Here is a 24,293-nt window from a genome sequence, read left to right on the forward strand (position 1 = left end):
AGCATTGTTTGACAGTTTAGCCAACTTTCTTCAATTCCACCACTTTATACGTAAATTTTTTTGCTATTTCTCTCGATAAGACCATCAAGGTAATCCTGCATCATTGACAGTGTAAATAAAATCAGTCTGCCTATGTTGACTATAACTATTAAATTGTGAATATCAAGTAATTTATTCTATTATTTTATAAATTATAAAAATTATTGGATTGTATTATCTGAAGAAAAATGTGTAGATTTGTGCTTTATTTTGACCTCTTTCACCTTTATCTATTATATTGTCTATGCTCATGTAGATTACATATTAGCCTAAGTAGAAGTTTTGTGTATGACACAGAGGAAACAGGAAGAAGGTAAGATTTCAGCCTTGTAATGTAATGAAACAGCAGTTCAGTTCTCCTGGAACAGAAAATCACTCCTCCATATTCTGAGAGGAGAAACAATATCTCATAATACTGACAATTGTTCTGTTTTTCTCTGAGCTCATCTGGCATGTCTGTCATGCAAGATTTTTATTCTTGTGTGACTTTAGAATTTTAATTTGCAACTGTGATTTCATTGACAAAACATGGTGTTTCGATCCAGATCCTAGGTATCATTCTTTTTCTGAAAGAAAGTCCTTGTTCGTAATGAGACTCTCTATGTCAACTAATTGGTCAACATGATTGAATCAAGTTGAGAAGACTGTTTTTTTCAAAGATAAATAGCGTTACCAGAGTTTTCTCTTCTCATTAAGAAAAAGAGAGGATAAAGAAGACAGTTCATTAGATGAAATGTTGGGTTGCCGTAAATGATTAAATGAAAGAGAGAAGACATAAACTGAGTTGCAGCTTTTTATTTGATCAGTTGATAAATAGTCTCTCTACAACCCCAGATCGTTTGTAAGAGATGTGATGATTGTGACAAAGTTATGGAGATATAATGTTGTCATTTCACAGCTGTTCATGTGATGACAGACTAATTGGTTAGATGAGGGTCAGGCTTCTCCTCCTGCGTGAGACGTGAGCAGCAGTCCTGGTGCAGTCTTTCTGACCACAGCCGCACTGCTCTACATGCATGTAGGTGTAGGGGATCGTCTCTCCATTCAGACAGAGCAGGTCAATGATACGACTGCTAAACCGTGTCTCCTTACAGCAGGAGCAAGAATGCTGAAGAGCTGCTGCTGATTGAGAGTACCTGAAGAAAACCACAGACAGGATTTGTTGTTGAAGCCACAATCTGGACAAACTTCATATTGATAATAATATTTAATTAATATTTCCTCTGTCTCTGAGTCAATGGTTCTTACATGGTGAAAGTGTTGCAGGACCCTTCACAATATGGCATATCAACTTCTTCCCTAGACTGACAGTTCTTGTGCATAACAATGGTTTTCCCAGACATTAACCTGCAGCCCTTCTCCTTTTCCACACCTGTTGAAAAAAATTATGCCCAGTTTTTTAATGTTTAAAAAAAAAAAAAAAAAAAAGGCAAATGAAAAAGATGTACTTACAAACTTTACAGCACCCATTTGCTGAAGTCTGAATTGTGTTCTAAAGAACAAGAAACACCCATTCAACATCTGTACCATTTATATTTAATTCAGTTTGTCAAAAGGTGATACTTACAGGCTCACACTTGTTCTCCTCAAATGGTGGGCAGACAATGTTTGAATTAACAATTGTTAATGTTCCAGTACTCCTAGTGCAGGTGTAATATTCACACCTATTTCCAGGTGGTGACCAAGTTTCTCCTTGCTGCAAAAGTACACACAGACAAAAAGGCAATGCATGGCTTTAGCATGAAAGGAAATGGATTATGTGGAATTACAGACAACACAGAAGATTCATCTTACCTTCAAGAGCTGGGCGGTGCCATTGACACTTGTGACACAATGTGTCTGGACACACTTCCCACAGCATTCGTCTGACACACTTTCCTCATATATAAAACCCTAGAGGAGACGGAAGGTGTTAAGGTTCCATGTTTGCCCTTACAATGAACATACTTCAAGCATGATTTCTGTGATGGTTCTTACCGGGTCACATTCTTTATCACACTGCTGAAACCGGCAACGTATTTCGAATAGACCACTTATGGGGTCAACCTCATTGGTGCAGGTACAATCCTGACATTCAATTGCAGGAATAGAAGTACCAGGCTGGCAAAGGAAGAACAAATATGCTCATCATTATGTTTTTAAATCATAAAGAACCAGAAGCCAGCTGCAGTGGTTTCACGGAGGAGAGAACTGGCTCCGGCTCATCTGATTCATCACAATGTTTGTTTACAGGCGACTAGTTGTAAGGAAATAAACCTAAGAGGTGAAAGCCAACAATAAGTGTAATAATACATTTAATTCCTGCATTTCCAGTCAATGATATTTTAGAATGTTATTCATTGCAAAACAAACAAAAATAAAAATCACACTATGTGAAGAGAATTAGGTTGCTCAACAAAGACAAGATGAACAAATAAGTCACTAAATGAATATTAAAAAGTTGTACTAATTTCTACTCTGTCATCTGAGTATTAAAGAGAGTATGTAGCAGATGTTAACTCTTGTTTCCGCTGTGTGCCTCCCTGTGTTGAACTGCTGCAATAACAACTCAGTAATTGTACTAAATACATTTTTATTTTACCTGGTATTCAGATTCTCTGTGTACACAAACTCTTTTAGGCTCTGGGGAAAAACAAGTTAGAACATACGTTACATAAAAGTACAATTGTGGTGATGAAGTCTTGGCTAAGTCTAATCTGAATTCATGAGCTCACCGCATGAATGTTCTGGGCAGCATTTTCCCTCCGGAACACTGACAGATGGTTTGTACCCAACTGGACAACTCATGTCAATGATGGGGCAAGTACTACTTTTACATTCTGCAGAGAGAAATAAACAGCTGTCATTCAGAAACAAGTTCAATAGTTTTCACCAGCAAAAGCTGATTGTAAGTATTAAAGATGGATGTTTTACCACAAACGAAGGCAGTACAGCAGGGATCTGATGGACTTGTTTGGTTGACGAGGACAAACCCTGGCGCAGTGCAGTTTTGGGTGGGTTTTGATGGGCACAACTTAGGCTTGCAGGTAATAGCCTTGGTAGATTCCTCACAGATACAGTCCTGACACTTGTATTCAAATCTCTCATTAAACTGAAAGGGAAACAAAATTCACAACAACGAAATACTTATTCTTGCAGGTTAAAATGTACAGTGAAGTATTTGATTAAATCCAAGACAGAGCTAAAGGCTCACCTCACGAGGGATTCCCTCAGGATCAAGACATCCTGGTGGAAAATGAAAAATTCAATGAGATTTCCTCATTGACAAAATATAGTCTGATAAAAAAAACAGCACTTACCACACTTTTCAACACATATTCCAGACTCCTTGTTCAAAAGTTTAGTTCCATCAGGACAAAAGCAGCCTTCAGTGGTGTAGTTGATAGTTGGCTCATAGGGACTGAAAGTGAAAGCAGAACATGTGTTGTCTTATGCCTTTTAGATACATTAAACTGTTAACCTCAAAGAAGTTACTCTTCTTAAAATATTTACTATTGACACAGATTTACATATGGTCACCATCTTAGGACATCCTTAAATTGCACAATGAAAAAAATTAAAACACTCTATTTTGGTATAAACTTACTTGTCTTCACAAGTTGGCTGATCTGCTGGACCACATGGCTTGTAGATTTTATCTGATGGACAGTCACTTGCTGCCATTGCAACAAAAAAAAAAAGCATATTAACAAGTTGCTCCTTATTAATTGATGTGCACTAAATAGTCAAAACAGTTAAAGAAACATTTTGTCTCACTTGACCCTGATTATCAAAACCCGACCTGGGAATCATTTGGCCTGAAAGCAACATATGGCCTCAGATGTCACTGACCAGCCCCTGCATCAATTAGCTTACATGATAAAGATATAAAGCTAATATTAATACATTTTTAAAGGTATCCAGTAGACCTAACAATTGCTACCCCAAAACTATAGGCTAATTGCAACACACAGAAAATAATGCAAAATATAGAAATGTTACCAAGATGAAGATATTAAGCACTTATTACAATTGCTATAGTGGAGAAATTAAGAAATATGTTGGTAATATGCAGAAATAGGTTCTATTCAAAGCTTGTCTCTCCACTGCAGTCCGTTACTTACAACAAAGTGTGGTGTGGTTCCTCCAGTAAAGGCAAATGCCAGCTTGAGCACAGACAGCGGCGTACGTCTGTAAACTTGTACACTCCACTGCAGGATTGGACATATGACAGCTATCAAAAATGCAGCCTTTGTAGAAATTGTCTGGTGACACGAAGGGATGGCATGCTGTGAAAGGACTGTGGAAGAAAGGGTCAACAAACAGAACCAGTAAATAAATAAATAATAAACTGCTTTATCCTCAATGTGGTTTCATTATGAGGATGGCAGTGAACTTCTGCAGTGGAATAGACTGTGTACCTCTTGCGAAGAAGTTCACACATGGAGTCTGATCTGCATGGGGCCAAAGTTGGTGTCTGTGTAGGCATACTGGTGGATAGAGGAGGTGGTTTGGGGCAGTTGCGCTCGTGAATGTCATTAGCTTGCCAATAGTCAGCCATGACTGCACAACTTTCCACCAGCTGGCCTCCAGGTACCATGCAGTCATCCGTCTGGTTATTGTTGCATGTTCCTGAAACCAGATATATACAAATTTCAATCCTATTCCATACAATCCGTAAAACTGTGCAAATTTAAAAAAAATTCTCACCACAGTGGCCTTGTGTGTTATTGCCAAAGAATTTATAAGGCAACTCAACACTGAAACCAGTCAATCCAAAACTTATGACCACCCCGAGGTGAGGGATCTCGAAAACCAAGTTAATTCCTGTATCTATGATTCGGATGCCTTGATGTAGGTAAGGTAGCTTCAGAGGTTTTCTATCTTGTAGTACCTAAAACAATCAGAAGGAATAATCATTTTAATAATAAATGATCTATAATCTATTAAATTTGAATTATAAATGATCTAAAGTGATGTCATTATGATTTGGGGAGTTGTTCAGTTGTTCATGCAGTGAGACTTGACTTAAAATACAAATTGAACTTTACCTCTAACTGTGCTGCTCCGATGAGGTTGTGATTGATAAGTTCGACAACTTGCGATCTGTATGCTATTATTATTGATTGTGGACAAGAAACATCTAAAGTGCGATCACAATTGACATTGTCAATATAAATCTTCAAATGTGCTTTTGGTGTTTTCTCTTTCATCAAAACATAAGTACAGTTTCCTTGGTAACTGTAGTACAAGCCATCAAATGTGATGTAATGAGGATCTCCCCAGCCTTCACATACACCTAGAGAAGAAAGTCAAAGAAAATTCAAAAGTAACTGGATGAAAAACATACATGGAAATAAAAGATCTCATGAATATGCATATAGACTTACAGTCACAAGCATATTGTTGACAGCAGTGTTTTTCATCCCAAACAAGAACTGGTTTCTTGCCATTAGAACAAGTGATTTCCTCAATGGGTGGACATTCATATGGAATAATTTCGATTGTATTATTCCCAATACATTTAGCCATGGTGCATTCACAAATCCAGAATGTTTCATTATGCTTCAAGAAAAAGAAAATAGGTCAAAGAAAATAAACCTATAGGTGAACAAGTGCAAAGACAATATGTTACAGAATCTGGAAAGGAGATTGATAAAAGCATGTGAGATATACTTTAACAAACTTACTGTGACGTTCCAGTCAGGGCATGTTAATGGTGGTGATGTAGTAGGTGGAGCTGTTGTGGTGTGTGGAGTAGTTGTAGTAGTGGGTGGCATTGTAGTTGTTGTGGAGGGAGTTGGAGTGGTTTTGATGACCTGTGGAGTTGTATTCGATGTTCTGGTTGTGGACGGTGGTGCAGTTTCCTCAGTTGCTTGAGTTGTAGTTGTTGGATGCTTTGTTGTAGTAGTAGTAGTAGGTGGGGTCGTGGTTGTGGTTGGTGGTGCTGTTTCAGCAGTTGTAGTTGTTGGATGCTCTGTTGTAGTAGTAGTAGGTGAAGTTGTGGTTGTGGTTGGTGGTGTAGTTTCAGTAGTAGTTGTGGTTGGAGTAGTTGTGGTTGTGGGTTGAGTAGTAGTTGTGGGTGGTGTTGGAGTAGTTGTGGTTGTGGGCGGAGTAGTAGTTGTGGGTGGTGTTGTAGTTGTTGTGGTTCTGGATGGAGTTGGAGTTGTTGTGGATGGAGTTGTTGTGGACGGAGTTGGAGTTGTTGTGGATGGAGTTGAAGTGGTTGTGGATGCAGTTGTAGTTGTTGGAGCTGTTGTGGTGGTGGATGGAGTTGTAGTGGTTGTGGATGGAGTTGTTGTGGTGGTGGATGGAGTTGTTGTGGTTGTGGATGGAGTTGTTGTGGTGGTGGATGGAGTTGTAGTGGTTGTGGATGGAGTTGTTGTGGTGGTGGATGGAGTTGTTGTGGTTGTGGATGGAGTTGTTGTGGTGGTGGATGGAGTTGAAGTAGTTGTGGATGGAGTTGTTGTGGTGGTGGATGGTGTTGTAGTGGTGGTGGATGGAGTTGCTGTGGTGGTGGATGGAGTTGTTGTGGTGGTGGATGGAGTTGAAGTAGTTGTGGATGGTGTTGTAGTGGTGGTGGATGGAGTTGTTGTGGTGGTGGATGGAGTTGTTGTGGTGGTGGATGGAGTTGAAGTAGTTGTGGATGGAGTTGTAGTAGTTGTGGTTGGAGTAGTTGTGGTTGTGGGCGGAGTAGTAGTTGTGGGTGGTGTTGTAGTTGTTGTGGATGGAGTTGTTGTGGTGGTAGATGGAGTTGAAGTAGTTGTGGATGGAGTTGTTGTGGTTGTGGATGGAGTTGTTGTGGTTGTGGATGGAGTTGTTGTGGTGGTGGATGGAGTTGAAGTAGTTGTGGATGGAGTTGTTGTGGTGGTGGATGGTGTTGTAGTGGTGGTGGATGGAGTTGCTGTGGTGGTGGATGGAGTTGTTGTGGTGGTGGATGGAGTTGAAGTAGTTGTGGATGGTGTTGTAGTGGTGGTGGATGGAGTTGTTGTGGTGGTGGATGGAGTTGTTGTGGTGGTGGATGGAGTTGAAGTAGTTGTGGATGGAGTTGTAGTAGTTGTGGTTGGAGTAGTTGTGGTTGTGGGCGGAGTAGTAGTTGTGGGTGGTGTTGTAGTTGTTGTGGTTGTGGATGGAGCTGGAGTTGTTGTGGATGGAGTTGTTGTGGACGGAGTTGGAGTTGTTGTGGATGGAGTTGAAGTGGTTGTGGATGCAGTTGTAGTTGTTGGAGCTGTTGTGGTGGTGGATGGAGTTGTAGTGGTGGTGGATGGAGTTGTAGTGGTTGTGGACGGAGTTGTTGTGGTGGTGGATGGAGTTGTTGTGGTTGTGGATGGAGTTGTTGTGGTTGTGGATGGAGTTGTTGTGGTTGTGGATGGAGTTGTTGTGGTTGTGGATGGAGTTGTTGTGGTGGTGGATGGAGTTGTAGTAGTTGTGGATGGACTTGTAGTAGTTGTAGATGGAGTTGTTGTGGTGGTGGATGGAGTTGTTGTGGTTGTGGATGGAGTTGTTGTGGTTGTGGATGGAGTTGTTGTGGTGGTGGATGGAGTTGTTGTGGTGGTGGATGGAGTTGTTGTGGTGGTGGATGGAGTTGTAGTAGTTGTGGATGGACTTGTAGTAGTTGTAGATGGAGTTGTTGTGGTGGTGGATGGAGTTGTTGTGGTTGTGGATGGAGTTGTTGTGGTGGTGGATGGAGTTGAAGTAGTTGTGGATGGAGTTGTTGTGGTGGTGGATGGTGTTGTAGTGGTGGTGGATGGAGTTGCTGTGGTGGTGGATGGAGTTGTTGTGGTGGTGGATGGAGTTGAAGTAGTTGTGGATGGTGTTGTAGTGGTGGTGGATGGAGTTGTTGTGGTGGTGGATGGAGTTGTTGTGGTGGTGGATGGAGTTGAAGTAGTTGTGGATGGAGTTGTTGTGGTGGTGGATGGAGTTGTTGTGGTGGTGGATGGAGTTGTAGTAGTTGTGGATGGAGTTGAAGTAGTTGTGGATGGAGTTGTGGTGGTGGATGGAGTTGTCGTGGTTGGGGTTGTTGTGGTGGTGGATGGAGTTGTAGTGGTTGGAGTTGTTGTGGTGGTGGATGGAGTTGTAGTGGATGTGGATGGAGTTGTAGTGGTTGGAGTTGTTGTGGTGGTGGATGGAGTTGTTGTGGTGGTGGATGGAGTTGTTGTGGTGGTGGATGGAGTTGTTGTGGTTGGAGTAGTTGTGGTGGTGGATGTAGTTGTTGTGGATGGACTTGTAGTGGTTGTGGATGGAGTTGTAGTGGTTGGAGTTTTTGTGGTGGTGGATGGAGTTGTAGTGGTTGTGGATGGAGTTGTAGTGGTTGGAGTTGTTGTAGTGGTGGATGGAGTTGTTGTGGTTGTGGATGGAGTTGTTGTGGTGGTGGATGGAGTTGAAGTAGTTGTGGATTGAGTTGTTGTGGTGGTGGATGGTGTTGTAGTGGTTGTGGATGGAGTTGTTGTGGTTGTGGATGGAGTTGTTGTGGTTGTGGATGGTGTTGTCGTGGTGGTGGATGGAGTTGTTGTGGTTGTGGATGGAGTTGTTGTGGTTGTGGATGGAGTTGTTGTGGTTGTGGATGGTGTTGTCGTGGTGGTGGATGGAGTTGTTGTGGTTGTGGATGGAGTTGTTGTGGTTGTGGATGGAGTTGTTGTGGTTGTGGATGGTGTTGTTGTGGTTGTGGATGGAGTATTCGTGGTGGTGGATGGAGTTGTTGTGGTTGTGGATGGTGTTGTCGTGGTGGTGGATGGAGTTGTTGTGGTTGTGGATGGAGTTGTAGTGGTTGTGGATGGAGTTGTTGTGGTTGTGGATGGAGTTGTTGTGGTGGTGGATGGTGTTGTCGTGGTGGTGGATGGAGTTGTAGTGGTTGTGGATGGAGTTGTTGTGGTTGTGGATGGAGTTGTTGTGGTGGTGGATGGAGTTGAAGTAGTTGTGGATGGTGTTGTCGTGGTTGTGGATGGTTTTGTCGTGGTGGTGGATGGAGTTGTGGTGGTTGTAGTGGGATTACACTCAGGTGAATAACAACATACTCTGATCTCGTAGTCAAAACATTTTCGTGGAGGTCGTACCTGGTCTTCTTTCCTACATATCAAACCATAGCTTAAATCACAAGTAACTGCTTGTTTAGTTTGTGTCACAAAGTCATCAAAGTTTTTGTCTGGGTAAAGAGTTGCTCTGCACTCAATTTCTTTGCGGTTTTCACATATTTGCTGACCGCTATTTGTGATGTTCTCGTATGTCTCCCAGTCACTGTCATCTGTCGCTGGATCATGTACATCATACCAGTCTGACCAAGCACACTCTGGAATGCAGGGAGTAGTGGTGGGAGATGTAGTTGTTGTGGATGGAGTTGTAGTAGTTGTGGATGGAGTTGAAGTGGTTGTGGATGCAGTTGTAGTTGTTGGAGTTGTTGTGGTGGTGGATGGAGTTGTAGTGGTTGTAGATGCAGTTGTAGTGGTTGGAGTAGTTGTGGTGGTGGATGTAGTTGTTGTGGATGGACTTGTAGTGGTTGTGGATGGAGTTGTAGTAGTTGGAGTTTTTGTGGTGGTGGATGGAGTTGTAGTGGTTGTGGATGGAGTTGTAGTGGTTGGAGTTGTTGTGGTGGTGGATGGAGTTGTTGTGGTTGTGGATGGAGTTGTTGTGGTGGTGGATGGAGTTGAAGTAGTTGTGGATTGAGTTGTTGTGGTGGTGGATGGTGTTGTTGTGGTTGTGGATGGAGTTGTAGTGGTTGTGGATGGAGTTGTTGTGGTTGTGGATGGAGTTGTTCTGGTTGTGGATGGTGTTGTCGTGGTGGTGGATGGAGTTGTTGTGGTTGTGGATGGAGTTGTGGTTGTGGATGGAGTTGTTGTGGTTGTGGATGGTGTTGTTGTGGTTGTGGATGGAGTATTCGTGGTGGTGGATGGAGTTGTTGTGGTTGTGGATGGTGTTGTCGTGGTGGTGGATGGAGTTGTTGTGGTTGTGGATGGAGTTGTAGTGGTTGTGGATGGAGTTGTTGTGGTTGTGGATGGAGTTGTTGTGGTGGTGGATGGTGTTGTCGTGGTGGTGGATGGAGTTGTAGTGGTTGTGGATGGAGTTGTTGTGGTTGTGGATGGAGTTATTGTGGTGGTGGATGGAGTTGAAGTAGTTGTGGATGGTGTTGTCGTGGTTGTGGATGGTGTTGTTGTGGTGGTGGATGGAGTTGTGGTGGTTGTAGTGGGATTACAGTCAGGTGAATAACAACATACTCTGATCTCGTAGTCAAAACATTTTCGTGGAGGTCGTACCTGGTCTTCTTTCCTACATATCAAACCATAGCTTAAATCACAAGTAACTGCTTGTTTAGTTTGTGTCACAAAGTCATCAAAGTTTTTGTCTGGGTAAAGAGTTGCTCTGCACTCAATTTCTTTGCGGTTTTCACATATTTGCTGACCGCTATTTGTGATGTTCTCGTATGTCTCCCAGTCACTGTCATCTGTCGCTGGATCATGTACATCATACCAGTCTGACCAAGCACACTCTTGAATGCAGGGAGTAGTGGTGGGAGATGTAGTTGTTGTGGATGGAGTTGTAGTAGTTGTGGATGGAGTTGAAGTGGTTGTGGATGCTGTTGTAGTTGTTGGAGTTGTTGTGGTGGTGGATGGAGTTGTAGTGGTTGTAGATGCAGTTGTAGTGGTTGGAGTAGTTGTGGTGGTGGATGTAGTTGTAGTGGTTGGAGTTGTTGTGGTGGTGGATGGAGTTGTTGTGGTTGTGGATGGAGTTGTTGTGGTTGTGGATGGAGTTGTTGTGGTGGTGGATGGAGTTGTTGTGGTGGTGGCTGGAGTTGTTGTGGTGGTGGATGGAGTTGTTGTGGTGGTGGCTGGAGTTGTTGTGGTGGTGGCTGGAGTTGTTGTGGTGGTGGATTGAGTTGTTGTGGTTGTGGATGGAGTTGGTACACAGATATCCACGCATATCTGGTTCCTCTCATCATATATTGGCTTATCCTCTGGGCATACAGGGTAACAACCTATCAAAGCACATTACAATACATCAAACCGCTTCTTGAACACCACCAGTACAAGACCACAATGTTTGACTTTAGTTGACCTCTGACCTTCCAGAGTTGGGAGAGGGCTTATACAGGTTCCTTCTGGATTCAAACAGGTCTTGTAGCATGCAGTATGGCATGGGTTATAGTGCCACTTGCACTCTTCTGGGTTGTTGTAGTAATCACAAAAAACCGCTGGAACAAATAAAAATCAAAGTTCATGCAACTGTTAACAATGAAAGTATGATGTGAACTGAAATTCAAAGTACTCCTCATACATCCTTACATGAGTCAGTGACAAAATCTTTAGTCACATTTGAGACTAATGGGAATCTTATATACCCATGGCAGTGCTGCAACACTCCAAAGTGATTTATTATTTCCTCCACCAAGACGTCCAATTCAATGATATCGCATTTCATGTTGTGCTTGTGGAGGCACAGCACTCTCTTCTATCTCTCCATGGTGAACACAAGCATTAATGCATGCAAATCTATTACATAAATTAATATAGAACACTGTTTGCATGTGATGTCATTCGCAACTCATAATGTGATAACATCTCATACATTACCAGCTGATTATTATAATATGAACTTTTATTGAATTTAAGCTATTAGTTTAATAAGCATTTATCACATAATGAGCCACAATTGCATTATGGATTGCTACAGATTTTTCCCATGGTATTGTCAGCTGCAAAACACGTGCACATCGGAAGTGCAATCTATTTGTAAAAGCATGAATCACTTCTTTTGTAGTCATCTTTCCATTTATACCAACTTATTTGAAGGTAATTAAAAATATATATTTTTTTAATTAAGACAGTTTAATTGGGTATGCTATTTGTGTTGTTAATTGAGATGAAATGTGATTTTATGAGAATTTACAACAACTGCTTCCTATTTTTATTTACATCCAAAAAAAAAGCATTTATCACAGAATGAGTCACGATTGTATTATGGAGATCAAATCATAACGTGATAGCGTCTCATACATTACCAGCTGATTACTATAATATTAACTTTTCTTGAATTTAAGCTATTAGTTTAATATGTATTTATCACATAATGAGCCACGATTGCATTATGGATTGCTACAGATTTGCACAACACATGCACACCAGAAGCGCAATCTATTTGTAAAAGCATGAATCACTTCTTTTGTATTCACCCTTCCATTTATACCAACTTATTTGAAAGGAATTAAAAATATATGTTTCTATTTATTAAGACAGTTTAATTGGGTATGGTATTTATGTTGTTACTTTAGATGAAATAGGATTTATGAGAATTTACAACAACTGCTTCCTATTGTAATTTACATTCAAAAAATTATTCACACAACCACCTTTTTGGAATTGAGGTTCTGCACTGATTTCATGCAATAACAAAATAGAACAAATTAAAAATGTAAATACATGTATGAGTTATACTGTAGAAATACTGTTACAACTGTTATAATGTAGAATTCATGGGAATGATTTCTTTAACATAAATATGGTTGGGTGGGTTTTAACACTGCTGAGTGTGGTGGTGTAATTTTTTTCCAAAACTGCTCTATTCCGTTTATTTTAGCTTTTGACAAAAAATCATCATGAAAAAGACTAATTTAAGTTAAAACTTTAAAACATATATATTGAAAGCTGAATCTGTAGTAACTGTTATGAAGACAAACTAATATTAACAATAAGCTATAGTGCCATGAGAGTATGAGATAAGATAGTTTGGTTACCTATAAAGACATACATTATGTACATCTTTAAGCTATAGTCAGCTATCTAAATTAGTCAGCTATGTAAATTACATCGCTGACTTCCACTTTTTAAAAAGAAGCCTGTAACTAAGGCCTCGTTTACACGACAACAAATAGGAGCATATCCGCGAAACTTTTTTGCGGATATGCTCTTCACTTTTGGGGGGGTCTGTTTACAGGGCACCAGTGTTAGGATCAACTGCATCAGTAAAGTTTTTATACCGGCTTCCAAGGTGAAAAGGTTCTTTCACGGTCACTATTCCCTCCTGGAGAGACTGCAGAGGCTATGGCACCAGTTACTGTGCATGCCACCCCCCCCCCCCCCCCCCCCAGTCCGCCCATCCACTTGTAAACAAACATGGCGGACCCAGAGTGGGATTACTCTCGATGTTGTAGTTTTATCGTCCATATCAGTAGTTTTATAGTTGAGACTCACCCCTGATAGCATCCGATGAGTCATCAGTCCATAGGATATCGAGTGCGCTCCATTTTCTTCACTTTTATAGAGTATTGTTATCTGTGCACATTTCTGTGTGGTTTCATTATAAAATCAAGCAACAGCGCCCTCCCGTGACTTGGCATACTAACAACATTGTTGTCTGTGTGTCTGCTGCTGCAGTGAAAAAACTCTCCCTTTTTAAAAAATTTGATTAGGTGTTGTCACGTGAAATGTTGTCGTGTAAACAGGGCCCAAGACTTGTCTGATAATACTTTCTGTCAACTATGGATCCCAGTAGCTGTTATCAGTAACCTTTTAATATGAATTGTATTCACTGGTGTCAGGAAGACACATCTTATACTCTGAGATACAAATAATTCAACAGAAGTTGGGATAGCAACCAGTGTACACTGCTGCCATTACAAAGGCTAACACTGAAAATGATTGTTTTCAAACTTCACCACACTCTTTTCTTCCTTTTGATGAGCAATGCAAATTCCAGTTACAAGGAGCAACAAAGGCAAAAACAAAACAAATTAACTCTAACAAGTTGCATAAGTGATGTTGATCTGTAAATACTGAGTTCATGAGACTTTGCAGAGCTGCACAGCAGTGCTTTATGCCTAAAAACCAAAAGCTTCAAGTACAACTGTGTACTCACGGCAGATGTCAGGAGTCCTCCATGCAACGCAGACTCCGGCCTCATTACAAGCTTGAGCATAAGCTGCTACCGCAGTGCAGAAACACTCGCAGTCTCCTCCAGAGTCGCAGGCACATGAGTCTTTCACACAGTTTTCATAAAAAGGAAGAGGATCAACCTGTAGAGAAAGTCAGAATGAATGAGAGATATTTAAGGGTATCTGTTGTATTGTCAGCCAGGAGCTGTACATCAAAACCTCATTCTCACTGTTACCTTTTTGCGGCACTGTTTGAATGTCTGTCCAGTTATAATGCTGCACATCATTTTTGACCAGTGATGTCGATGGGGATTTGCTTGACAGGGGCTGACATTTGCCTCCACATCTGGACATGAGCTGTGCAATTTCCAGCTGTTTACAAATTCGAATGGGCTGCTGACGACCATGTTACCCTGGGTAGTGAAGTCGTTCTGTCCATCACCATCAAAATTGCCACACAGACCACACACCTCTCCCTGAATGGCACAAAAAAAGAGTTTGTTGCTTATTGACACATTTTGTCACACACGGACATAAAATGATTGTTGTGCATCTTCATCATGTTTTATCAGTGTTAGGATGGAAGAAAACAATCATTTGAGAAAGCAAGAGCACACAGAAGTTCTTCCCGTCATTATTTGAAAGCACTGTGACGTACACTATGCAGTGGTTCCATCAGGATGCGGATGGTTGTTTTCCGATCCCACATCACTGCAACCCCAATGTCGGACTCCAAGACAATGTACAAGCCAACTCTTCTTATTCTGTACTTGATCTCAGGGCCATGTTCCAGATCTTCTTCTTGATATTTATTCTTAAAAAATTTGATTTCCTTTTTCTGTAAAGAAGAAAACAAGATAACGGTAGCTTGCCATGAGTGTTCATGTATTCTCTTATATATAATGCTTCAGGTATGGACAGCACCAGGTACTAGCTGAAGTCCTTACCCCCATCTGGATCCTGACAGTCTTGGAGCATGTGGAGCCTGTAGAGCCACATGGGATGTTCTCGGTGATGATCGCAAAGTTGTACTGAGCTGTTTTAGTCCCACAGTTGTTCTTAAAAGAGAGATATTTTATTTTTGACTTATATGTTTATTGATTTAAATGGGTTCTGATCTTTAGGACAGTCAAAATAATGTCAACAATAAAAATAAATTGCAGACACTATATTCCTTCATGGACTTTTTGAGGAACAAGTCTCATATTTACAAAAATTGTAAGTAGTATTCACATTACTGCTCCCAAAATTAGCCTTTTTATGTATATTACAAGAAGAGATGCAATTTTAATTATTTTTGGACTAAAATAATCTTGCTTGTCAACTAACCACAAAATGAAAGTCAACTCTCAAGTCAAACAGAACATAACAACGATTTGGTGACAGAGGTCGGCTCATCGAAAGCATTTTCTATTGCTTTGCAGTGGAAATGTGCATGTCCAGAAAAGACTTCGGTGTGGTTTTTACTTCATTGTTGCATCAAGTGCAAAATTGTTTCTTCTTGTTTCAATGCTCAACATTTGGAAGATGCTTTGTATGATCTTTCACATTGTTTCCATATCTATAATACAAAACAATGTCCCGGCATTTTCACTGTTGTAACAGTTCATAACAATATACAATTAAATAATGTAATAAAAAAACTATTCCATAAAATATAGCAGTTTCTAGATTTTTCTAGAAGGATTGGATTATAAGTAACATAAATATGTAATTGATTATGAAGATAGTGGTAAATAACTTTTGTGTAATTGCCACATATTTGAAGTGTGAAGAACAGTAATTGTTGTTATCAAGCATTAATTATTGACCATCATTATAGAAGTTTCATGTGACATTTTTAAATAAATGTACCAAACTGACACATCTGAGTTTGTAGTGATGTGTGCTATGGGTGATTTGAAAAAACAGTTTTTACCTTGACAGCAATATATGAACAATCTCCCTGAAACCCATAAGATCGCTGATCAAACGTAGAGTAGTGTCCACTCCCATAAACAACACAAGTTCCTGGACATTTCTTTTCTGTGCACGTCCATGTTCCACTTTTGCAGGTACTAGACATGTTAGAAAAGGTTTAATGTCATAGACTGTTGCACTACAAGAGTAAAACAGACAGGCAGTATAAATAAATGATCGATAACATGAGTATCTGTGTAAGACATGCTCATACCAAGTGTTGCACTGGTTATGGATTTGTGTTCCCTTGACAAAGAGATGGCCATCATGCTGACAAGGACAGTCGCTTTCTCTCACACAGGCACCTTTGCCATCCTCAAGGAGTCCATCAGGACACCGACAGCCAGATTCACACTCTGTGGAGTCCTGAGAGAACCGAAAGATCACATGGATTGAAACACAAATGTACGCTGTTATCAATTGAATTGTTTAAAACGGTCTACAAACTATTGTGCGTTGAACTAAAATGTACATCCTGACTACTGTAAAATAGAGTCGGCCAAAAGGAGTTTTCTCTGCAGGGTGATGGGTGCCACTCTTTATGATTGAGTGAGGAACTCAGCTATCTGGGAGAAACTCAAAGTCAAGCTGATTTTCCTCGACTTTGAGAGGAGCTTGTTGAGGTTGTTCAGGCATCTGATTAGGATGCCCATAGCCCCTGGTCTCCCCGAATTAGAGGTTTACGAGGCATGTCTGATTGGGGGGAGGCCTTGAGTTCGGCCCAGGACTCGCTGGAGAGATTATATCTCTGGCTTTGCAGCCCCCCCATCTTTGCCCTCTGTACTGCCACTACAACTCCATGCAGATTAAGCAGTTTAGAAGACATTGGTAATGTACCAATGTCTGTTTTTTTTTCTAAATTACCGGTATTATTGTAGGAGCCATATCCTGGCATATTTGTGTTTGTGTTTTTTGCTGATGTCACTTGTGAGTTGTCACGTGGGTGTTGCCGTGTGAGTTGATTGGTACACACGGACTCCGATGGAGTCAAATAAACACTGTGGGAGTTCATTTAACTCTGGGCTTTTTGCTGTGTTGGGTTTACATTCACCTGTGCTGCAGAGGCAGAGGAAGGAGAGGGCTTGAGTTGGGATCGTGTATTTTTGTTGACCATATATTTGTATAATCATAGATCCATATGATCATATCGTCATAATTTAGACTTCAGGTAGAAAGACACGTTTTTCCGGCCTTTCTGCCTGATGATCCGAATAAACCTGGACACTGGAAAGAACACAAGTGGTGTGTTTCTGTGGAACAAGTCAGTGTTCCAACTTCAGCCTCTCAGTGACTTTTTAGTTTTTTGGGCAGAAGTCACAACAATTATCATTATTATAATTTATTCTTATAATGCTTGTCTTTGAAACTGAAATTTCCATTCGGAAGGATCTTATTTTACTTGAGATTGTCATGTCAAAACCTTACACAATCATCGCTGTCCGGATTTGAACAAGTTCGAGCACACTGCAGACCAAGCTCCCCTGCTCCTGAACAGTTGAAGAACACTTTGGGGTCAGGACAATCTGTTAACAAAATAATGGAGAGAGGGAGAAACTGCTTTAGCACACATAGTGTGAACCCAAACCGGTGTTGTGGAAACAGATATTGGTTAGAAAACAAAAACCAACCTGATGAACGGGCTCTCCAAGAATGACAATGAAGCATCCCATTGGTGCAAACACTAGGAAAAGCCACCAAAGATACATTGGTTGATAATATACTGAAAATTCTGTAAATCCAGTTGGGTGATAAATAAGCACAGAACAAAATCACAGTTTGATATTTCTGACATATGCTCTGCTCTAAACTAAGCTGAATACTGTGCTTTAACTTTTACTAACTCACGAGAAATTCAGACTTTATCAAATTTTTGTAAGATTGGCACTACGGATTTGCTAGAGCCTGCCGTATGCGTCACACAGTTTAGCTATGTCCAGAATGATAATGATGGTTCACCACAATGGTTAATGATCCACATGTTTAGCAGTCAATGTCTGATGCAAACCGCAAATAGGACTCTTCTAGTTCAGAGGTCCACAACCTTCAACAATCAAAGAGCTATTGTGACCCATTTCCCACTGATCAGAGCACACCACATCACCTGCGCCGCCTACATTTGACCACACTCTCTGTGGTGGGACTGCGCAACAGAGTTAGGTCTGGGTGCACTTTGCCTTATCATACCATCCTGGTCCACCCCGCTCCAGCATGTACTGTGCAGTGAGACCAAGGCTCAAGGAGCCGGAGCAGAAGAATGAACGAGCCCCGAGTTGCCGACCCCTATTCTCTAGCTCCAACTTCTAGGCCAACGACTGCCCTCAGTCTCACTTCACAACAGTGAATCTGGTATGTTGGCATAAGTAGTACATGATTTTCTTTACTTTATCATACTAGAAATCGCACCAACATTATAATTGACAACAAATTATTTCATGGCTCTAAATGTTGTCAAGTCTTGATACTTGATCAGAATTCCTGAACTAACTCACCAGTGCTCATTTTTGATGCTGACAGACTTCCCAGGTTTGATGTAGACATCATTATGGTAACAGGGACATTTTGTCATGGGGACACAGATGCTATTGTCATCTGAGTAGAAACCCTCAGCACATGAGCAGCCATCAACAGGAGAGAAGTCAGAGCTGCAGCTCTGCTGGTTTGAGCCCAGAGATCTGCAACTCATCTGGCATCTTTGATGGTTGTACGAGAAGGTCTGAGAGGCTGGGCAGTTCTTCATGTATTTATCTGTTTGGTAGACAGTGTCAGTGTACAGAGTTTTAGTACTAACATGAAAGAGAAGATGTCCAACTATTACTGAGCAGTATCTTAACGAAGTGAAAGACACTCTTACCACACACAGTCTCGCTCCACTCAGGCAGCATCACTCCCTTCGATACACAAGCTCGTGCATAAGAGGAGAAAACAGCACACAGGCAGGCTTCACTCTTCTCACAGTTACAGCTGGCATAAGTACAACGCTGCAGAAGACAACACACTGTTTTAGAGAGTGACAGTCCCATCCAACTCAGTGAGAGGCAGACAAGAAGCTTTCATTGTACCTTGTAGTAAATATCTGGATCCACTGCTGAGTGACACTGTGTGAATGTACTATTTGGACTCAGCAGCAAAGCACACCAGTGTTTCGCATATTGCTCTGAGAAAAGAGGACATGTAACACTTTGATTAATAAATGAATAGAAATGTGTGCGTAAACAAAGTGATTGAAGAAGTCTCCCACCATTTTCCACACTGAAGGAGCAGGGGTCATCAAGTCTCTCCTCTCTGTCCGGACACATTAGGTGAGCCTTCCAGGAGTTTGTGAAAGTTGCAGCAGTTCCTTCAACGATTCCCTGAGGAGTCTTCATGTCATCAACAAGGATCATGTTGTAGTTTCCACATAAACCTGAAGGAATAAATCATTTTAGAGAATCCGTAAAGTGAGAAAACATATCTTGAATCCACAAATATTGGCTGAAACCTGATGCAGATCTTTCTGGGTTTGGTTGACAAATTGGAAGGGGAAATGTGAGAATTACAGTCACAAATATTTATATCTAAAACTACTTTAGAGTTTGTTAAGAAAAGTACAGCAATTTATTGTTGCTGCTTTATCTGAGATCATCCTCCACTACAAACTAACTAACATTTTAACATCATACGAGCAAATTTCTCTGGAAACTCCTGTACAGAATCTGGACTCTTTGAATAACCATAAATCCTCTACAAGGGACCTGAACTCGCCTCAAATTACCCAGGCCACATGGTTTGTTAATATGGAATTGGATTCACAAAGGCAATTTCAAAAGTGTAAAACTAGGAAAAAGCAATAATGCTTACTATAAATCAGCATCACTCTTATAATCATCATTTAATGGCAGTTCTTTATGCCTGGAATTAGCAGGATTTTAATGAAGACATTTGAATCTGGACATATTATTTATGATCAAAACAAACATAAATCTTACCTCGTGTCTTTTGCTTGTAGCTCGGATCAAGTTTGACATAGACTTGCATGATGGGAACATGTTGGATCTGAATTTGTAACCCAAAACTGGTCTGGAGCATGATGTGGAAGGATGAGGCGTGAAAAATGTTGATGTCTCCTTCAAGGCGGCACAAAATCAGAAAGAGGAGCGTCGGATATTGAAGCACGAGTGAACATTGTCATGTTTCCTTCAGAGTTTTCTTCACTGTCTGACTCACCTGAGCGGTACGGCAAAGTGAGGGTCTGCATATTCTGCTTTACGGTGCCACCGGCAGTGAACATTAATACCTGAAAAGAAACTCATTTATTGATAATAATAAATCAACAAAAAAAATGTCAACCTTTAACATGACACCAGAGTATGTATCTCACATTGTTTCGGTCGTTGTTGAGCAGGAGTTTAACGGTCTTGAGACACGTGTCAAACTCTTGGTGTGCACACGGCATCAGCTGTGCCAGAATGGTAAATTTTTGACTTGACTCATCCTGGAACACAATTAATTGAATAAATTATACAGTTTTGAAGGCATAAACACATTGAGTTGAGCAAAGCAATAACTTTTCCCACCTTTTTCTCAACTTTGGCCAGCGTGTAGTAACAGTTTCCATGAAAAGTATAAGTTTTCCCATCAAATGTAGTTACATGTGAACCCTCTTCAATGGCGCATAAAGCAGGGGTTGGAAGTTGGTTACACTCCCATACACCCGACAAACATTTACTGGAAGAGATACAAGTGATTTATGATGTTGTCAGAGTGAAGGTGACACATGTCAATTCTGAAACACTTGATCATGATTAACTGTGAGTTAGAAAAGATTCCACTTCCCAGTGGGAAGAATTTAATGAACAGCAAACTGGTAAAGTTGATGGTTTCTGTAATCTACCAGATGCAGCTTTGACATTGCTCAACTCAGCTGCAGTATGGTGAAAGGAAATGTGGTAACTCGGTATAAAAATAAGTTATGATGACAAATGAAGAGATGTACAGAAATTGCGCATAAATGTCCTGTGAAAATAGAATGTACCTCTTGATCTTTTAATTGAGTAGCACTGCTGCCGTGGTATAATCATGTGTTCGCTATTAACTGAGACTTTTCAAACATCCCAGTTTTAATGATGCATCTTCTAATTTTTGCTTATTTTTATAGGAGGAAGTTCCAGCACTCTCTCAATACTTCAATTGAAAGAACTTTCCATTGGTAACTATAAAATCTTCATAGCAATGCTTATAACAACTGTTGACAAATTAATAGACATACAGAAATTGTGCAAAAATGTCATGTGAATATAAAATGTACCTCCTGACCTTTTAATGGAGTACCACTGCTGCCGTGATATTATCATGTGTTCGCGATTAACTAAGACCTTTCAAATTCATAACTATCTAAGTATGTATTAAATGACATACCATTCCTCCTGGTCCTGTTTGTAAATTTCACCAGAGTTGTATATTTTTTCACGTTTGCACTGACACTCAGACTGATTGATGCATCCCCTCATGGAGATATCGTCGAATACAGTCCCTGCAACAAACATGTTTGTTTGTACGTATGTGTTAACCAGATAAATCAAAATTAAGTTTTATTGTGATCAAAACATAACACAAATATATGTAGAGCACCAACCAGAAGGACAGAAGCAGCCGTCCATTTTGTGGTCCTCACACAGTGAAACTGTGTCTTGATGTGTGCAAGTGTCCATGCAGGGAGAACCACTCTCCCCATAGACCATGTTGTAGGGACACTGTTTAGCTGTGGAAATAAAAAACAAAAAATGCAATTCATACTCATATATCAAGGCAGGGGTACATTATTAAAAACATTTTCAGTGACTATACATCCTTTCTCAAATTGTTTGAAATTCTTCAGCTCATTTTAATGTTTTTAATCGTATCAGCAACAATGAATCCGACACATATCTGCATTTTTTTCAAATGATGTTTTAAATGTCCTTTCAAAGATCACCAAGCTTGTTTCACACTGAGGTCAGAGTAAAGTACAAAACAAAAAGGGGGACAGCCAGCGACAAAGAAAAAAGTGTTCTGTTACCACAGAACTGAGGCGTCCTCCAGTTGGGGGGATGTCCTCCTGCATGGGAACACTGACGAGAGAACTCAGACAGTGTGCTGCAGACACACAAATCATGTGTTATGTTGTTACAGCTGCACATGTCCTGCATGCAGGCCTGGATGTATGGTTCAGGGTTTATCAGGGCGGTGCAGGAGCTCCAGGACTCTGAACGCAGCATCTTTTCACATGTGGTTTGCTAAAAAAGACAAAAGAGGTGGCTGGTTGAGGTAATGTTTCTCCATTGTAAATTGGCAAATGTCACTACATATTACAATATTTGAATCATTATACATTGTTAGGTTAGAAACTCACAAACTCCTTGCATGAATCTTGCAAAGCCACAGCCTCTGAAGAGTCTTCATCTTCAGAGGGGTCTTCACATTCATCATTCGGACGATGGACTTTTTGTTTGTTGCCAAACTCAATGGGGTTGAGATTGAGACCTGCAATGTGGGTACATTCATAGTGTCACATGCCATGTTGGAGATTAAATGTAAGAAAACAGAACAAATGATGCTATGTACCATGAGGAAAGGCTCCATTGAATGCTCCACAAAGTCCACAAGTGCGGTTAGCATAGTCTTCATCGACCTCCACCTAAAAAAAACCAAAATAACAATAAATGGTTTAGAAAAATGTAAAACTATTTTGTTGACACAATACATTTATTATTGTCTGTCAAACACTGACACAATATTATACATGATTTGCATAATTTAGGTAGTATCAAAACGATTGAGATTTGTAGTGTTTTGAATGTTCTGCAAAACTGACGAGACGAAAGGGTGCTTTCATAAAATATTTTAAGACTTATTTCAATTGTTGTTTTCCTGAGAAAAAAATGTGACTCTTGTATGTCATGAAGAGTCAGATCAATCTTGAAACTGAAGCCATAAACATTTTAGCTGCACCATTTTACAGGGGTTACAACAGCAAGTCATTGCATCTTTTCAGGAGACTTGGATGGTTTTTATGTTGGGTGGCATTCCAGTCGCAATCTAGTTTTAAACCCACATTAACTGACGGTCAACACTAAACACATTGCATTGCAAAGGATAAACCTTTGAATATGTTTATAGTAGCCTTAGTAACCTCAATGTGATCCTGATGCACTTCTAAAATAACCTGGTACTCCATATCAAATGAGGATCTTACCATGACAGCGTCCTCGCCGTTCCACATGACAGTGACACCGACTTTGGACTCGAGTTTGGTGTAAGCAGCATTTTTCTCCACTTGTACTCCCGAAACCATGTATGGCAATGCGACACTGATTTAAAGATTATTTATGTTTTATTATTACTGATCGAATAGCATGGAAAATTGAAACACTCTTCACTCTGGCACAATAAAGACAAATTGAATTTCAATGAGATAGTTGTTTGTTTTAGATTTGTTCTATATACGTACTTGTTGTCATTCAGAGTAACCACACTCTTTCTGAGGTTGAATACAAGGTCGTTGATGGTTACTATCACATAGCTGACAGTCGGGTTTCCATCATTGCTTTCTCTCTTTATGTGCACTGAGAACTCTTGGTAGGACTCATGGCAGTCAGAGACCAGGTTATATTCACACATACCAGGAAAGTGGTATATATCACCATCAAATGTCTTGAAGTGCTCTCTGCCCCATGTGCTACAGATGCTGCTGACATGGTTACGAACTGGAGAAATACAATGAGAAAAGGTTATCAACATTCTTCAATCAATTCACATGAATTTTGGAAATCACGACTAATATATTTCATCCTATACCCCATCAGTGTCAGAAGTGTGGTAAACTGTAATAATACATGAATGACTGGCAACCAGCTGCCGAGAAAGTACAATATTTTGCATCTTACCCAGTCTGGTCTGGATTTCAGTGACTTCAGCAGCAGCCAAAATGAAGAAATACAACCACAGGACTCTCCACTTCATTGTTGCCATTGTTCAGTCACCAGAGCAGGGAATCATGGGCCATGGTCAGTGTCTCCTTATATTAGGATTGTTTATTTGTTCCCCTCCCACCTTCAAGAATGGTGGCTCTTTTCTCCAGGATGTTGCTAGCACGTCATTAATGTCCATCTGATTGCATTCTAATATTTGTCGATTATCTTCCTCATCTTGCATGTCTCCTGAACAAACAGCAGCCTTCTGGAGAATCTGGTGGCAATGCTAGTGTTTTGTTGGCATTGTAATCAGTCATTCTGAGCTTACCTTTGCATCATGAAAACACTATAGTAAATTTAATGCACCTGGTTTCTCCATTTAACTTATCAATTACACTGAATATGAATATACCCTATAACCCTAACCCTATAATGTATGAATACCCTTTTTATTTATACAGTACACATGCATGCATGCACACACACACACACACACACACACACACACACACACACACACACACACACAC

The 24,293-nt window shown here is 40.4% G+C and overlaps 1 protein-coding gene across 1 annotated transcript; it reads right to left on the bottom strand.

The window, feature by feature from the left end:
* Positions 1-917: 917 nt before the first annotated feature.
* LOC308136423 (mucin-2-like) lies at positions 918-23,812 on the bottom strand (the record flags this gene model as incomplete). The annotated part of the gene is made up of 42 exons (XM_080504760.1): positions 918-1,175; positions 1,288-1,411; positions 1,492-1,531; positions 1,607-1,735; positions 1,834-1,932; positions 2,017-2,139; positions 2,621-2,661; positions 2,754-2,858; positions 2,953-3,130; positions 3,233-3,264; positions 3,339-3,439; positions 3,626-3,695; positions 4,143-4,318; positions 4,440-4,650; positions 4,729-4,912; positions 5,070-5,317; positions 5,409-5,583; positions 10,644-10,984; positions 11,072-11,200; positions 13,861-14,017; positions 14,113-14,352; positions 14,535-14,690; positions 14,824-14,934; positions 15,795-15,933; positions 16,050-16,201; positions 17,261-17,516; positions 18,325-18,580; positions 18,687-18,813; positions 18,895-18,989; positions 19,074-19,238; positions 19,801-19,938; positions 20,039-20,108; positions 20,193-20,306; positions 20,389-20,539; positions 21,230-21,344; positions 21,447-21,572; positions 21,870-22,086; positions 22,203-22,333; positions 22,415-22,487; positions 23,046-23,160; positions 23,301-23,556; positions 23,737-23,812. The coding sequence occupies 42 exons, from the start codon at positions 23,810-23,812 to the stop codon at positions 965-967; spliced, it is 6,153 nt and encodes a 2,050-aa protein (XP_080360886.1). The 3' UTR covers positions 918-964.
* Between the last annotated feature and the right edge of the window lie 481 nt (positions 23,813-24,293).

The sequence above is a fragment of the Blennius ocellaris genome (genome assembly GCF_963422515.1).
Source record: "Blennius ocellaris genome assembly, chromosome: 11".
NCBI classification, from domain to species: Eukaryota; Metazoa; Chordata; class Actinopteri; order Blenniiformes; family Blenniidae; genus Blennius; species Blennius ocellaris.